General features: G+C 39.3%; 1 protein-coding gene across 3 annotated transcripts; it reads left to right on the top strand.

Annotated features, from left to right (window-relative positions):
• LOC103056934 (pepsin B-like) lies at nt 1-15,436 on the top strand. Of its 3 annotated transcripts, none has more exons than XM_088153574.1 (9): nt 1-115; nt 381-534; nt 1,256-1,373; nt 2,255-2,376; nt 3,800-3,984; nt 4,423-4,545; nt 13,191-13,335; nt 13,847-13,945; nt 14,681-15,436. In XM_088153574.1, the coding sequence occupies exons 1-9, from the start codon at nt 60-62 to the stop codon at nt 14,831-14,833; spliced, it is 1,155 nt and encodes a 384-aa protein (XP_088009700.1). In that variant the 5' UTR covers nt 1-59; the 3' UTR covers nt 14,834-15,436. The 3 variants fall into 3 exon arrangements, with proteins under 3 accessions (XP_088009700.1, XP_088009698.1, XP_088009697.1); XM_088153572.1 differs by lacking the exons at nt 13,191-13,335; nt 13,847-13,945 and adding exons at nt 5,220-5,361; nt 6,069-6,167 and having other exon boundaries at nt 3-115; XM_088153571.1 differs by lacking the exons at nt 13,191-13,335; nt 13,847-13,945; nt 14,681-15,436 and adding exons at nt 5,220-5,361; nt 6,069-6,167; nt 6,682-7,401 and having other exon boundaries at nt 4-115.
• Nucleotides 15,437-16,120: the final 684 nt, after the last annotated feature.

Raw genomic sequence — 16,120 nt, 5'->3', positions numbered from 1 at the left:
CCTAATTGTCAGCAAAATTCTGGGATTCGCTGAGATCATTCCCCAACACACGGAGCATCATGAGGTGGTTGATCCTTGCATTCGTTTGCGTCCACCTGTCAGAGGGCTTACATAGGTGAGTATCCCAGCTAAGGGCATGCATTAAATGAAAAGAGCATTGAAGCACTTAATCCAGACCACATACTTTTAGCCAAAAGTGATTGCAAAATCATGTTTTTATCATTCCATGGCAAGCTTTGTATGCCTGCTTCTTCACTTAATTTCTTGTTTCTATAGGACTTGTTTAATGGGATATTACAGTTTTCAGTAAGAAAAATATTAAAATTACGGGGATAGTTGTGATAGTGAAGCATACTCTGGCTATCTTTCTTGGCATGTAGAATCATTCTGAAGAAAGGAAAATCCACTCGTGAAAATATGAGAGAGCATGGGGTGCTGGAAGAATTTCTGAAAAAATATTATATTGATCCTGGATTAAAATATCAGTTCAACAAATTTGGTGTTACGTATGAACCAATGACCAATTACGTGGATGTGAGTATTTAAACCAGAGAAATCTGTATTTTCCTCTCCTGCTCCTTCCTCTAATTTTGTAGCTCTGGCATTAAACTTTCTATATTATTAGTACATTATGATAGCTCTTCTCGGAACCAATCAATATAGTCTTATTCATGTTTATTGAGAGATCACTTAATTACTCCATCTTTCTATTCTCCTGTGAGCAGCTGTCCATTGTCTGCTGATGCCTGAGCTCAGGAAAGAACACATTTTCATGATTTAAAAAGTTCATCTGAAATCCTCAGCACCAGACAATCAGGATATTTTTGTTTGTTTGTTTGTTTATTTATAAGATTTGTATCGCTGCCCATCTTAAGCACAATTCTGGGTGGCTCACAGTAACAATAAAACCACAGAGGCATAAATCCATAAAAGAAACCCGTAAACCAAAACCATGTTTGCCACCTCAACAACTCAGGAACTCCAGACATCCACCAGGTCTTACAGAAGGCTAAAAGGGTGGGGGTCTGCCACATAACCGGGCGGGGAGGTGTTCCAGAAGGTAGGGCAACCACAGAGAAGGCAAACTTCTGAGGTCCCACTAGATGGCAACATTTCAGGGAAGGGACTTGGAGTGTGCCTATTCTATCTGATCTGGTAGGACGGGCAGATACTGTCAGGGAGAGGCAGTCTCCTACTTATCAAATTATTCCAAAGTTATTGCGCAATCTGTCCCATAAAGCTTTTCATTTGACAGTCTTTCTACTTTGGAGAAATCAGCATTGGGACTCCACCACAGGATTTTCGTGTTCTTTTGGACACTGGCTCTGGTGTTCTGTGGGTGCCTTCCGTGTATTGTACAACAAAGGCCTGTGGTGAGTAGTCCACTCCCTTGCTGAATGTTTTGAATGTCTGCTTCTAGGGAAAATATTTCTTTTTGTTAAGACTAAATATACAGTATTTCCCCTTATTTTAAACCATTTAAATCTTGTCTATCGGTAAGGAACTTTTTCTGGATTGGGGACCATAGCTCAGCCTTCCAGTCAGTGGGTGGATCATTGAAAGGAGCAGAGCTGAAACATTTTGGGCCCTTTTTTCATCATTTAGGTGCTTTGAGGGGGTAAATGTAGGAACTGAACCATTTCACCTCATTGTGTTCTTATCTGCACCCTTAGTTTTTACAAAATTGAAAATAGACGGTGGCTGCAGCCCAGTACTGGATTTACCATCTGGTAAATGTACATTTCATTTGCCAGGCCAATAATGACGATCAGTTTATGAGAGCACCCATAACATGCTTCAAAATTCTAAGCGTGTTGCTGGTCCAAAATGATTGGAGTCAGGATCAGCTGTACACGTAATTGTTTTCTCATAGGAAGTGCACTCCTAATACCCTGGGGGGTTGGGCAAGAATTCAGGCATTTTTAAAATGCTGAAGGTTGCCATGTTGTCCATAGATATGATTTGATTTGGGTCCACCAAACAGGACATCTTGACCTGTACTAATAAGAATATTTCTTATGCATGCCTTTTTGAGAAATGCCTCTTTCAAACTCCTTCTATCCCTTTGCCATTTTAGTGTGAACAGTTAAGAGATTGGTGTCGACTTTTCCTTCAACATGAGAGAATAAAAAAGTTTGGGCTGGTAGGGAAGTAAAGATCTGTTGTGATCTAAGGATGGAGGAAAGGAACTTTCACTGCCATATAGAGAAAAGCTTCTAATTTCTCTTTTTTTCCCTTTTTTTTTTTGTTGTAGAAAGCCATAGTGTGTTCAACCCAAAGCAGTCATCTACTTATCACAGCAATAGTGACCAAACGTACACCATAGGTTATGGATTTGGTGACGTGAATATAATGTCAGGCTTTGATACTGTTCGGGTGAGTGGATTTTAACCAAGTTGTTTGTCACTGATCTTTAACTGTGTTGCACTGACTAATTAATTAGAATTAGATGTTGTTATTCATTTCTATTTCTATTTACATTTATAATTGTTTTAGGGATATTTTTTATAATTCAGTTCTTGTTTACGGATGAGAACGGGGATGAAGAGGCTTTTTCTTTTAAGTAATAATAGAGAATTAACTTTAATAAATATATATAAAAAGGTAACTGTTTTAGCTGACCAATGCATAAAAGTAGCATTAAAATAAACATAAATCTAAAGACAATAAACATAATGAATGTAAATTGGCATCATAATAAAAGCCATGGAAGCAGTGTTTTGATCAAAATAGGATGATTATCTAATGCTGAAGGCCCAACATCAGATCAACCTTCACTACTTTCTAAAAAGAGTAAGGAAGGAACTAGCTAAATTCCCAGTGAGCGGCTGCTATTACAAAACGTCTGGTACTCACCAGCTGTACTTTTTGAGCTATGGAAATGTTATAACGTCAATAAGATACAATAACATCATCTTGAAATCTTGTAGGCTTGAATCATAGCAATCAGGCATCTGCTTCCATTGCTGGGAATAGCTGGCATGTTTGCTAAAGGTGATAGAATGCATTTGGGACAATGGCCCTTAAGTGACATTCTATCACATCTCTATCACAATCTCAACTCAGACAGGGTAGCTCTCACCAGCATCTGCAGGAGGATCAAAAAAAGGCAATATAACACAGCTGCACTAGTGTCATCAAGCCCTGCCCGATTTGTATTTGTGACATGCAACTGCTATCTTGTCTTTCTTATCTCTTGCCACAGACAATGGTGTCTCCACAAATGGATAACTACAACGTTCAGCAAGTCACCACTTCTCTTGCTGGCTTAGTGTGCTGGGAATAATAATTCAGCAAATTCTAGAGGATCTCAAATCCTTAACCGCTGCCCTCTGGCAAGGAACTATTCCCATCAGAAGAATGTGGCCCATAAAAGACATTTATTTAGCTAACCATTTATCCCTTACATTTAAGTGTGACGTTTGAAATGTATCAGCTTTGGAGTATCATGAACTGTTTATGGTTGGATTCTAGTTGTGTGGCTTGGGTTTGAAAGCTAAGCAAGCTTGGGCTTGGATAGGACATGGATGAGAGACTCCCAGCAAAGCACAGGAGTATAGGCTAGACTGGGAAGATGAACAAATATATATCCTGAAAGGCAGGGGCAAGCCATTTCCATACTGTTTCCAAGAAAATGATATGGAAGTCACCAGGAATCAAGCTTGACTTGAACAAGAGTTTATGCTCATCATGTATCTTTATGTTTCTGATAAAGACATGATAATTTCAAGTGAAAGTGCAGAATGGCTGCAATGCTATGAACTGCAAGTGAAATTCATTTTTCAACCTTCTCTCTCAGGTCCAGAATATTGTCGTTCAAAACCAGGAGTTTGGCTTGAGTGTGGAGGAACCCACCTATCCCTTCTACTATCTTGACTTTGATGGGATTTTGGGCTTGACCAATCCTACTCCAGGTACACTCTTGTACCAGATGATGCACCAAAATCAGATTTCTGAACCCATTTTCAGCTTTTACTTCTCACGGTAAGATTAACCAAACGTTATGTGTGCCACAGTGCATAAATGTAATTATGCTTTTCTTCCAGAATGGATTAGCTGGGATATAGCAACTCCTATTTTTATTTCATGGCTCAATCTCATCATCAGAAATGTAATCAAGTTCAACATTCCAGCCATCAATTATATTGAAAGAGAGGCAAAAAGCCAGGATAAGAAAGAGTGTATTTGGGGGTGGGGGGTAGGCTGGGATGTGTGGATATTCAGAATTAATGCACAGCAATCTGTCCTCGGTTTGCTTCATTGTTCTCTTTTAATTTTACCCAAATGCTGTTTTTTACTTTCTGACCACATTTTCTGGTGAAAAGGATCCTAGGCATGTTTATTGTATACCTAAAGACCTCAAACAGATGAAAAGCTATAGCTAATACTGTCTGTTGGTCCATTTCCTCCCTTTCCTATCAGCGAACCAACTGTCCAGTATGGAGGAGAACTGATATTGGGAGGCATTGACACTCAGCTGTTCACTGGTGAAATTGCCTGGGTCCCTGTGATTCAACATCCTTACTGGCAGATCAATATTGAAGAGTAAGTGGTATTCATCCTTCCTGCTTTATGTCTGATTCCATTTTATTTGAAGTAGCTCCTGCTCCTTCATCCCTTTATAAATGATGGAAGATTTTCCTCTCTCCCGTTTGTTAGGTGTATTAGCATTTTGGCAGAGCTGATTTAGATTATATTTATTTGTTTGTTTGTTTGTTTGTTTGTTTATTTATTTATTTAGCAGACTTGTCCCCACCCATCTCCCCCAATGGGGGACTCTGGGCAGTTTACAACAATTAAAACAAATAAATACATCATTAAAATGTATAAAAATACTTGTTTGCTACTTCTAAATAGGTTTGTGGGAAGGAAAAGGAGACAGCCCTTCTTATATGTTAAATATCTTAATATACTATCTCCGCATTTAAGTGTCCCATTCATGCACAGGTATATGTAACCATCTTGATCAGCCTTCCTCAGACTGATGCCTTCCACATTTGTCAACAGGCCTGAGCCAGGATGGCCTTCGCAGGACACTAAGCTGGGGAAGGCTGATTATCTAGATCAGTGATTCTCAGCCTTGGCAGCTTTCAGACATGTCGACTTCAAGTCCCAGAATTCTGATCTAGATTAAGAATCCTTAGGCATGTATTTTGTTTGCTTGGTTTATTTGTTGGTGATTGTTTTAGTAGTATTCTGTGTTCTTCTTGTTTCTATAGGTTTGCTATTGGCAACCAGGCTACTGGCTGGTGCAGTGAAGGCTGCCAGGGCATTGTGGACACTGGAACATTTTTGCTAACCATCCCACAACAGTATTTAAGAAATTTCCTTCAGGCTGTGAAAGCTCCTTATGAAGATTCAGTAAGTGGAGGAAAGAATCATGAACACATTTTGTGATTGTTCAGGGGACTGATACTAGTACAGATAGAGAATCTATCAGTTTTGATTTCACATTTTCTCATTTTCTTGTCCTTTTGTTTGTCTTGGCCCATTTCCAGAACAGGATCTGAAGTTGTTTTTGGTTTTTAATCCAAATTAATGAGAATTGATATGCATTTTCTCCAACGTAACAGAATTTTCTATGGACTTCAATACATTTAAAACGGGGGATTTTTTGCATGCTATTCCTTACAATATACCTTTTTGTGCACATATATGCACATTGTTGTGCTGTAAAACAGTGCAAAAGGTATGCCATTTTGAAATTCCAAAAAAGAGTATGTTTGCTAGTGGTTTGTAAGTAAAATCAGAAGTGAGGAATTTAAGTCTACACAAATGCAAAACGAATTATTTTTTCTGTCACCTGTAGTGGCCATAAATCATTTGAATATCATTTCATTGACCTAAAGAAATCTTGCACAGCATAAAGGCAAGCTTGACTGATTGAAGGAAAGAGATAAGGGTTTATTTGGTCTTTCTACCTGTGAAGATGAAGGGATTGTGAAACATATTCAGTAGTACAGTCATACCGAATGTGGTTTGTTAATCTATTTTCAGCTGATGCTATAACCTGACCAACCTTTCTCATACTCTCAATTTAACCTTCCCTTATATTTGGTCTTTCACAGTTTGTGGTAGACTGCAACAATATCCAGAATATGCCTACCATTATCTTTTACATTAATGGATCTCAGTTCCCACTACCTCCTTCTGCTTATGTCTCCAATGTAAGTATGCTCTACCACTTCTCGAAATTCTCCAGTGTAATTGAAACCAATTCATTTTAAGATGAATTGATTTTCCATATCTCAGTGATAACATCTTGAGACTGTGGAAATAGCATTATGCTCATGCTATTCTATATAAACAATAGGTTTCCATTTAAGAGACATACAGAAGATATGTCCCTCAATTTGAGCGATCAAATCTGTAATCCATCTTCTGTAATTCTGTCAAAATACTTGCAGAAGACACAGATGGCTGCTCTTGAAGAATCAGCCACATATTGAAGCTCATATAAGATGGATTTCATACCAATAGCATGTCCTTGCAAGCAAGCCATAGAAAACTATACTCTTACACAATTACATAATAGTGATGAGAACTCGAGTGAGCAATTGTTTTTACATCATGTAATCTAATCACCATCCAAATCCAGTTTTCCTTAAAATATGATCGATGTTCTTTGTTGTCTGCAGTAGGGGCACAATCTGAAGCAATTTGTTTCTCCGTCTTTTACAGGACAATGGCTACTGTGCACTTGCAATCGAGCCAACATATGTGTCTTCCTCAAATGGGCAGCCTCTGTGGATCTTGGGCGATGTCTTCCTTAAAGAGTATTACTCTATTTTTGACATCGGAAATAACAGGGTTGGTTTGGCACCATCGGCCTAAAGTGATGATACCAAATACTAATTTCCTGTCTGGATTAATGAGCTGATTGTTTGGACTCTAACAAAATATTTCTAATTAAATGTGTACAGCAAAATTGTATGTTCTTCAATATTTACATACAACCTCAAACACTTTACATACAGTTTGTTCACTTAGGATCCATTGCCACACAGAAATAAATTATGTGAACTGTAGACAAAAAATGGGGAACCCAATTGGGGAACTATAGCAAATCCAAAAAATCAGTGGTTGTTCTTGGAGTTAGCTCTTTGCATCAATAAATTCTCACTCAATGTCTTTTTTAAGCATTTTCAATTAGTGAAAGAAATTTAACATGTTGTTACACTTATTCTACACTCTTCAAGTTTTAAGAATTGCCAGGGACACAGTGCTAGTCTAGGCTTGGTTTTCTTTTGGAAAGAATTTACTGGAGGCTTTTTAGAGTTTTTAAAATTGATTAAAATGTACAAGTTATAATATTTGATGTTAAAGAAGTTATTTCTATACAATGTGATAGTATGCATAATTATGAGTCCAATAAATATTAAATAATAAATACCACTTGTGTACATTAGTTGTCTATTGTTCTCTGTTTCTCCATGAATTACTTCCATCATCATCATCATCATCATCATCATCATCGTAATAATGATATATTAAACTTGTATGCCACCCAACTCTCTCCGACTCGACAAACTGTTTTGAGGATGTTCACAACCATTTTAGTTGATACATTGAAAATAATTTTGCAAGAATTTATTCACGAGGAACAATGTGGGTTTTTACCTAAAAGGCAGTTAAAGGACAATCTTAGAAATGCGTTGGACATTTTGGAATATTCAGAGCAACATAATGAAAAACAAGCCACATTGATTTTCGTAGATGCAGAGAAGACCTTTGAGAATTTGAACTGGGTTTTCTTGTTCAAGGTTTTGGAAGATAAGAATTTTGGAGAGAACTTTATAAAATGGATAAGATCGATTTATACTTCACAGAAAGCAGAAATAATTGTTAATGAAGATCTAAGAAAGCCCTGTGAGATACAAAAAGGAACAAGACATGGATGCCCACTGTCTCCTCTCTTGTTTATTTTGCTTCTTGAAATACTAAATAGAGATATGAAACAAGATGAGAAGATTCTGGGAAAAAAGATTTAAAAAGAAATTTATAAGTCGGGGCTTTTGCAGATGACTTGATGTTGGTTCTGGAAGGTCCTTTAAAGGGAATTGAAATATTAATGGACAAATTAAAAGAATTTGGTGAAATAGCAGGTTTCAAGATTAATAAACAGAAGATAAAGATGCTAACAAAATATTAAAACAGAAGATCAAACAGAATTGATGAAGAGCAGGTGGCAGTTGTGGCTAGGAGGGCCTTTGCACAGCTTCGTTTTGTGTGTCAGTTGTACCCGTTCCTAGATCAGAGGGACCTACTCACTGTCACTCAAGCCCTAGTCACCTCCTGTTTGGATTTCTGTAATGCACTCTACCTGGGGCAGCCCTTGAAGAGTATCCGGAAGCTTCAGCTGGTGCAAAATGCAGCAGTGCATGCAGTTATGTGTGCCCTTAGGCTGGTACATGTTGCTCCTCTGCTCCATGAGCTGCAATTGGTTGCCAGTTTGCTTCCGGGTCCAATTCAAGGTGCTGATTTTGATCTTTAAAGCCTTTCATGGCATTGGGCTGGGTTACTTGAGGGACCACGTCTCCCCGATCACATCTGCCTGTCCCATCAGGTCTGGCAGAGAAGGCATGCTGCAGTTCCCATCTGCCAGAGAATTACATTTGGTGGGTCCCAGGTGGCAGGCCTTCTCTGCTGCGGCGCCCACCTTGTGGAATCTTCTCCCTCCAGAAGTGAGATTAGCTCCATCCCTCTTGACATTCCGCAGGTCCCTCAAAACCTGGATATATGATCAGCCTTGGGGCTCCCAGGGCACTAGGGAGATTTCGTGATGACTCCCTTATTAACTTTATCCCCTCCTGTTTTCTATGCTGTTTTGCCGGCTTTTATATATATATTTTTATTTCTAATGGTTTTTAGGTATTTTTTTTTTTAACTGTTGCATGCCACTCAGAGTCACTTTGTGTGAGATGGAAGGCAATATAAATATGATAAACAAAATAAAAATAAAAATAAAATATTTGGGTATCAGTATGACAAATATAAATTGTATGTTATTTCAAAATAATTATGATAAAAATGAAGGTCTTGCCTAGAATGATGGTTTTGTTTCAGACAATGCCTGTTTTGACAACTGATGCAACATTTAAACAGTGGCAGAAGGATATATCCAAATTTATGTGGAAGGGGGAAAAAACATGAGTTAAATATAAGATGTTACAAGAGGAAAGAGGAGGATTGGGTTTGCCTGATTTAAAATTGCATTTTGCATTTTGCAGCTTGCTGTTTGGTCTGGATGAAAGTGGGTGTTGCTGAGAAATAGAAGGCTTTTGCAGTTAGAACGACGTGACCTGAGATTTGGGTGGCATGGATATTTGTGATACGATAAAGTCAAGGTTAATGTGGATTTTAAAAATAATTATGTTAGACGTGCCATATTGAGAATATGGAATAGATACAAACCCAGGTTCTGCCCAAAAACACCTTTGGGGCTCTCGGCACAAGAAACATTTTATAGACAAGAAATAATAGCCAAACACAAAAGGCTAACCTATCGTGAGATGCTAGAATACTGTCAAGGCGAAGGTAAAACAAAATCAAGAGAAGAACTGGTGGCAGAGGGATATAGTTGTCAGTGGTTCTCGTATTTACAATTATTAGAAAGATCTAAAGGAGACAAAAGAATTTATATTTTGAACATCGTAAGACTGAGTTTGAAATAGCATTGTGTACAAATGATGAACATGTAATTGCTAAAATGTATAAGCTTTTATTGCAATTTGAAACAGAAGAAGAAGAAGTGAAAGTGGGCTAAAATTTTTGGTTATAATATACGGATGGAACAATGGGAAAATATGCAGCTGAAAGGATTAAAATTTACACTATGGTATAATCTTAAAGAGAATTTTTATAAAATGATGTGCTGTTGGTATGTCACCAGAGAAATTGTCGAGAACGTATAAAGACACCTCAAATTTATGTTGGAAAAGAGATAGGCACCTTCTAACAGTTTCTAAATCTTGGACATTCAAACAGACACTGAACACGGCTCTAAAGTTAGAAATATTTAAACAGTTAAAGCATGGCTTTATAACTGATAGATCTCTCTCTCTCTCTCTTTCTCTCCCTCTCTTATTATTGCTAACGGACAGGTTAAATAAGATATCTTGTCTTTCAAACATGAATCAATCAGAAAGACTAAGGTTTTCAAAGTACATTTAGCTTGCAACTATTTGTTGTTGTTCAGTCGTTAAGTCGTATCTGACTCTTTGTGACCCCATGAACCATATCGCGCCAGGCCTTCCTGTCCTTCACTGCCTCCCTGAGTTTGCTCAGTTTCATGCTCATTGCTTCAGTGATGCTATCTAACCATCTCATCCTCTGCCGTCCTCTACTCCTTTTGCCTTCAATCTTTCCCCGCATCAGGGTCTTTTCCAAAGAGTCTTCTCTTTGCATTAGGTGACCAAAGTATCTGAGCTTGAGCTTCATTATCAATCCTTCCAATGAGCAGTCAAGGTTGATTTCCTTTAAGATTGACTGGTTTGACTTCCTAGCAGTCCAGGGGACTCTTAAGAGTCTTCTCCAGCACCACAGTTCAAAGCCATCAATTCTTCGGCGCTCAGCCATTTTTATGGTCCAGCTCTCACAGCCATACATTACTATTGGAAAAACCATAGCTTTGACTATGCAGATCTTTGTTGGCAAGGTGATGTCTCTGCTTTTTAATATGCTATCTAGCTTTCCTCCCAAGGAGCAAGTGTCTCTTAATTTCATGGCTGCAGTCTCCATCTGCGGTGATCTTGGAGCCCAAATAAATGAAGTCTGTTACTGCTTCCATTTCTACCTCTTCTATTTGCCAGGAATTGATGGGTCCAGATGCCATGATCTTAGTTTTTTAACGTTGAGTTTCAAGCCAGCTTTTGCACTCTCCTCTTTCACCCTCATCAAGAGGCTCTTTAGTTCTTCTTCACTTTCTGCCATTAGGGTGGTATCATCTGCATATCTGAGGTCCCTGCAATCTTAATTCCGGCTTGTGATTCTTCCAGCCTGGCATTTCTCATGATGTACTCTGCATATAGATTAAATAAGCAGGGTGACAGTATACAGCCTTGTCGTACTCCTTTCCCTATTTGAACCAATCGGTTGTTCCATGACTGGTTCTAACTGCTGCTTCTTGGCTCGCATACAGATTTCTCAGGAGACAGGTAAGATGGTCTGGTACCCCCATCTCTTTAAGAATTTGCCAGAGTTTGTTGTGATCCACACAATCAAAGGCTTTTGCATAGTCAATGAAGCAGAAGTAGATGTTTTTCTGGAACTCTTGTGTTTTCTCCATGATCCAGCAAATGTTGGCAATTTGATCTCTGGTTCCTCTGCCTCTTCGAAGCCCACCTTGTACATCCGGTAGTTCTCGGTTCATGTACTGCTGAAGCCTAGCTTGTAGGATTTTGAGCATAACCTTGCTAGCATGTGAAATGAGTGCAATTGTGCGATAGTTTGAGCATCCTTTGGCATTGCCCTTCTTTGGAATTGGAACGTAAACTGACCTTTTCCAATCCCATGGCCACTGTTGCGTTTTCCAAACTTGCTGGCATACTGAGTACAGCACTTTAATAGCATCATCTTTTAGTATTTTAAATAACTCAGCTGGAATACTGTCATCTCCACTAGCTTTGTTGTTAGTAATGCTTCCTAAGGCCCACTTGACTTCACTCTCTAGGATGTCTGGCTCAAGGTCAGTGACCACACCAGCATGGACATCAGGGACATTAAGATCTTTCTTGTATAGTTTGTCTGTGTATTCTTGCCACCTCTTCTTAATCTCTTCTGCTTCTGTTAGGTCCCTGCCTTTTTTGTCCTTTATCATGCCCATCTTTGCACTAAACGTTCCTTTGATATCTCCAATTTTCTTGAAGAGATCTCTAGTCTTCCCCATTCTATTCTTTTCCTCAATTCCTTTGCATTGTTCATTTAAGAAGGCCTTCTTATCTCTCCTTGCTATTCTCTGGAAATCTGCATTCAGTTGCTTATATCTTTCCCTTTCGCTCTTGCTTTTCGCATTCCTTCTTTCCACAGCTATTTGTAAAGGCTCATCAGACAGCCATTTTTCTTTCTTGCATTTCTTTTTTTTGGGGATGGTTTTAGTTGCTGCCTCCTGTACGATGTTACGGACCTCCGTCCACAGTTCTTCAGGCACTCTGTCTACCAAATCTAATTCCCTAAATCTATTCATCACCTTCACTGTGTACTCACAAGGAATATGATCTAAGTCATACCTGTGTGGTCTAGTGGTTTTCCCTACGTTCTTCAGTTTAAGCCTGAATTTTGCAGTAAGAAGCTGATGATCTGAGCTACAGTCAGCTCCTGGTCTTGTTTTTGCTGTCTGTATAGAGCTTCTCCATCTTTGGCTGCAAAGTACTGTATATAATGAATCTGGTTTCGGTACTGACCATCTGGTGATGTCCATGTGTAGAGTCGTCTCTTGTGTTGTTGGAAAAGAGAGTTTGCTATGACTAGCTTGTCTCTTGACAGAACTCTATTAGCCTTTGCCCTGCTTCATAACACTTTTATTTCCCTGCAGTGGAATATAGCTCTACTCCTGTTTGCTTCAAATTCTCTGTTCCTCTCCCTCTTTCTCTCTCACTGCTCTCTCCCTCTCTGTAGCTGGGAGGGAAATCTGTTCTGGTAGCAAATAGGAATTTGTCAATAGAGGCTTATTTATCAAATGTAGTAGATTTCTGCATTTTGCTATATGTCAACTCTGATGGAGCATCTGTGCAGCCTCACACATGCAGGAACAGGTGAGAAGGTCTGTGTTCTCTCCTTCTCTCCCTTGATTTGTCACCACCTATAGCAAGAAAAACAGGGGAGGGCAGAGAAGGGTCTTTTATCTCCAAGTGTTTATCTTGCCAAGGATGGAGGAAGCAGAAGAAAGAGAAGTGGCAGGGGCGGGGTGGGATGAGGTGGGGACAGAATGGGATTGGACAACTGATTGCAGGTCTTCTGTTGCTGATAACTTGCACCAAAGGAGGCATTTCCTACTCTGCTCCTCCTCCAGACGCTCGGTGTATATAGAACCCTTATTCTGTTTTGTGGCCAAGTCGTCATAGGGGTCCAAAGTGTGGTCAGGACTTCCTTGAGCTGACTTTTGCCACTTTGCCAGGATGACAATAGGTGAGTGTTTCTGGGCGGAAGAGCCCTAAAACTGTCTCCTAATTTCACTGTTCTTCTTTCTGTAGGTTTGCCATTGGCAACCAGGCTACTGGCTGGTGCAGTGGTGGATGCCAGGGAATTGTAGATACAGGAACCTTTCTGCTCGCTGTCCCACAACAGTACATTGGCACATTCCTGAATACTCTAGGAGCAACAGAAAGTAACTATGAAGTAGGTGGAGAGAGGAACACTGAAGAATTTCTGAGAGTATCGCAAAATTATTTGTGTACTCCATTTGAAAATTGGTGTTATGCCAAGCTTAGCTGAAGGTTAGACACATGCTGTCCTCATTTCCAGAGATATCAGATTGGCTGCTACTGGAAAGAGAGCACTGGACTAAATAGTTCTAGTCCTGATCTGGTAATATCATAATGCTTAACCTGGGCATGGTCCAGTATCAATGAATATTTTAATAAAGCTTTCTAATGACTCTTTTAATTTCTCCTTCTCTTTTTATGTAAGGTCAAATCACCAAGGTTTACATGGTGATTTGACTTTAAATAATAGTAATAATAATATGCAGTTAATAATAAACAGAACATAAGCGTCCAAAAGATTACCATTCCGTACTGCACTGAAATGAAATGAACTAAGTATAGCTTGCTTGCCCATCCTTGTTTTAGCAAGGACAAAGCCCGACTAATCTCTGTTCTAGCCTAATCTCTACTCTATTTGCTTGCAGTTTGTGGTGCCTTGTGACAAGGTTCCGAGCATGCCCACCATCACCTTTGTCATTAATGGATCCAAGTTCCCACTGCTTCCCTCTGCCTACATTGCCCAGGTATGTATATGATATACGAAGCTTCAGATGGTATGATGAGTGGACCTCCTGCACAGGGGTGCATAGGAAAATTGGTATCATTGCGTCTGGTTGTTTTTCTCCTGGATAGCTTTAGAAGCTATACAGCTTGCATGGATTGGCCATTGCCATTTGAATGGTTCTCCTAGATTTGCAAATGCAATAGGCCTTCTAAAAGGTGAATTGACTTTGACTTCTTCATACCAAGAGTTTGAGGAGAGCTTACGAATGCATGAAGAATTCCTCAGTTTTGACTGTTTCACCCAGAGCAGATGAAGAGCACACTGCTTACACCATTATTTGACCTATCCACCTTGCCGTCAGCTTTAGAGATGTGAAGGCCTAGAAACCTGTACTATTTTGGAGGAAAAAATGTTTCCCCCCTCCCTTTCTTTTTTCAGTCATTTTTCAGCCTCCACAATATTTACATTTCTCCTGGGCCTTCACATCTCTAGTCCTGAACTTGTCCTTGCAAATTCACATTGGGGTCCATCTACAGTGCACTTATCTCCCGTAGTATAGACTTGTAAACAAGCCCCACTCAAATGCATTTTCACAATCACATGGTTGCAGAGAGCTGAATTAGAAATGGATATCTGCAGTTGTTAATCTGCAGTTGTTAATCACAGCATGATTTCACACTTAGCAGATCAAAAGCACTGAATGACACTTCCTCTTCAGTAAAGGTGTAACTAAACGCACATTTTCCTTCTGCAGGACCGTGGAAGTTGTGTAGTTGCAATTGAGACCACGTATGTTCCATCTCGGAATGGACAACCTCTGTGGATCCTGGGTGATGTCTTCCTTAAGGAATATTACTCCGTCTTCGATCTGGCCAACAACAGAGTGGGCTTTGCAAAATCAGCTTAGACAATGCCATAGCTATCTCCTTTTCATTCCAATGCTGGTATTCCACGGATTCTAATATAATGACTTTAAATTAGACCTACAATATACATCACAGATATATTTATGTTCTATTGACTGTCTCTGATGGGTAGAGATAAATAAATCTGTCCAGTGTAATTACACTCACATTCTCCTTTCCCATCCTTTAATAAATTTCATCTTTTTTGATGTAACTTATCAGTTTGCTTGAAAATCTGTAGGCATTTGCAACTACTTTTTTCTCCCGAAGTACGTGTTTTGGTACAGATTTTTACTAACACACACATTTTCACTAGGCAGTTTTCTGTAATGTAAGAATAGAATTTTAATGAAATGCACTAATCTGAGTATATTTCACTTTGGAATATATAGTTTTGGATAAAATGTTATGCGATACACATATTTTGAACACCTTTGGCCATTTGCATTAGAAAATTTTGAAAAATGCTAATATCACAGAATAACATGGTTTCAATTCAGACATAAATTTCAAGAAGTAAGAATAATTTCCCCACCATTGCACATATTTTGTCTATAATTACTTGTTATAAGATCCACTGCTACAAATTAAACTCTAATATACCATATTGTTCCTGAGGTTTGTTTAAAATATTTACAAAGTGTGAAAATGTCAAGGAGAAGGGAGGCGGAATAGAGAATTAATGGAAACATGGAGAGGGAATCCAATTAAAGCAGGAGGAGAAGACCCTGCGAAATATTCATTTATTTTATTTATTATTACTTTTATGTGACACCCATCTCCTCCAGAGGGTGGCTCTGGGCAGCTTACAATTAAAAACCAAGACAATAAAAGTATAAAAATATAAATACTGCCCAGTTAAAACTCAAATAACAAATCTATAAAAGCAATATGCAAATCAAGAAGATGGGGGAAGCAGTATCAATCATCCCATGAGCCAGTTCCAGCAATGTGAGCCCCCATCAGGCCCCAGGCCATCCGGCATAGCCATGTTTTTACACCTTTTTGGAAGGCCAGGAGAGTGGGGGCAGCCCGCAGTCAGCTGGCAAGCTGTTCCACAGGGCGGGGGGCATGGCAGAAAAGGCCCTCTTCCTAGACCCCACCAGCCAAAATTCCCTGACTGGAGGGGTCCGCAACATGAACTTTCTGCCGGACTGAGTGGGGCGGGCAGATATAAAGGGGGCGAGATGGCTCCTGAGATAACCTGGTCTTGTGCCATGAAGGGCTTTAAAGGTGATAACCAACACCATGAATTGGACCCAGAAGCAAACTGGCAACCAATACAGCTC

Source organism: Python bivittatus, unplaced genomic scaffold, assembly GCF_059951505.1.
Source record: "Python bivittatus isolate LINGU-HERP-01145 unplaced genomic scaffold, Pbiv_v1 ctg000700_np1212, whole genome shotgun sequence".
Taxonomy (NCBI): domain Eukaryota; kingdom Metazoa; phylum Chordata; class Lepidosauria; order Squamata; family Pythonidae; genus Python; species Python bivittatus.
This window is presented reverse-complemented; position numbering and strand designations above follow the sequence as displayed.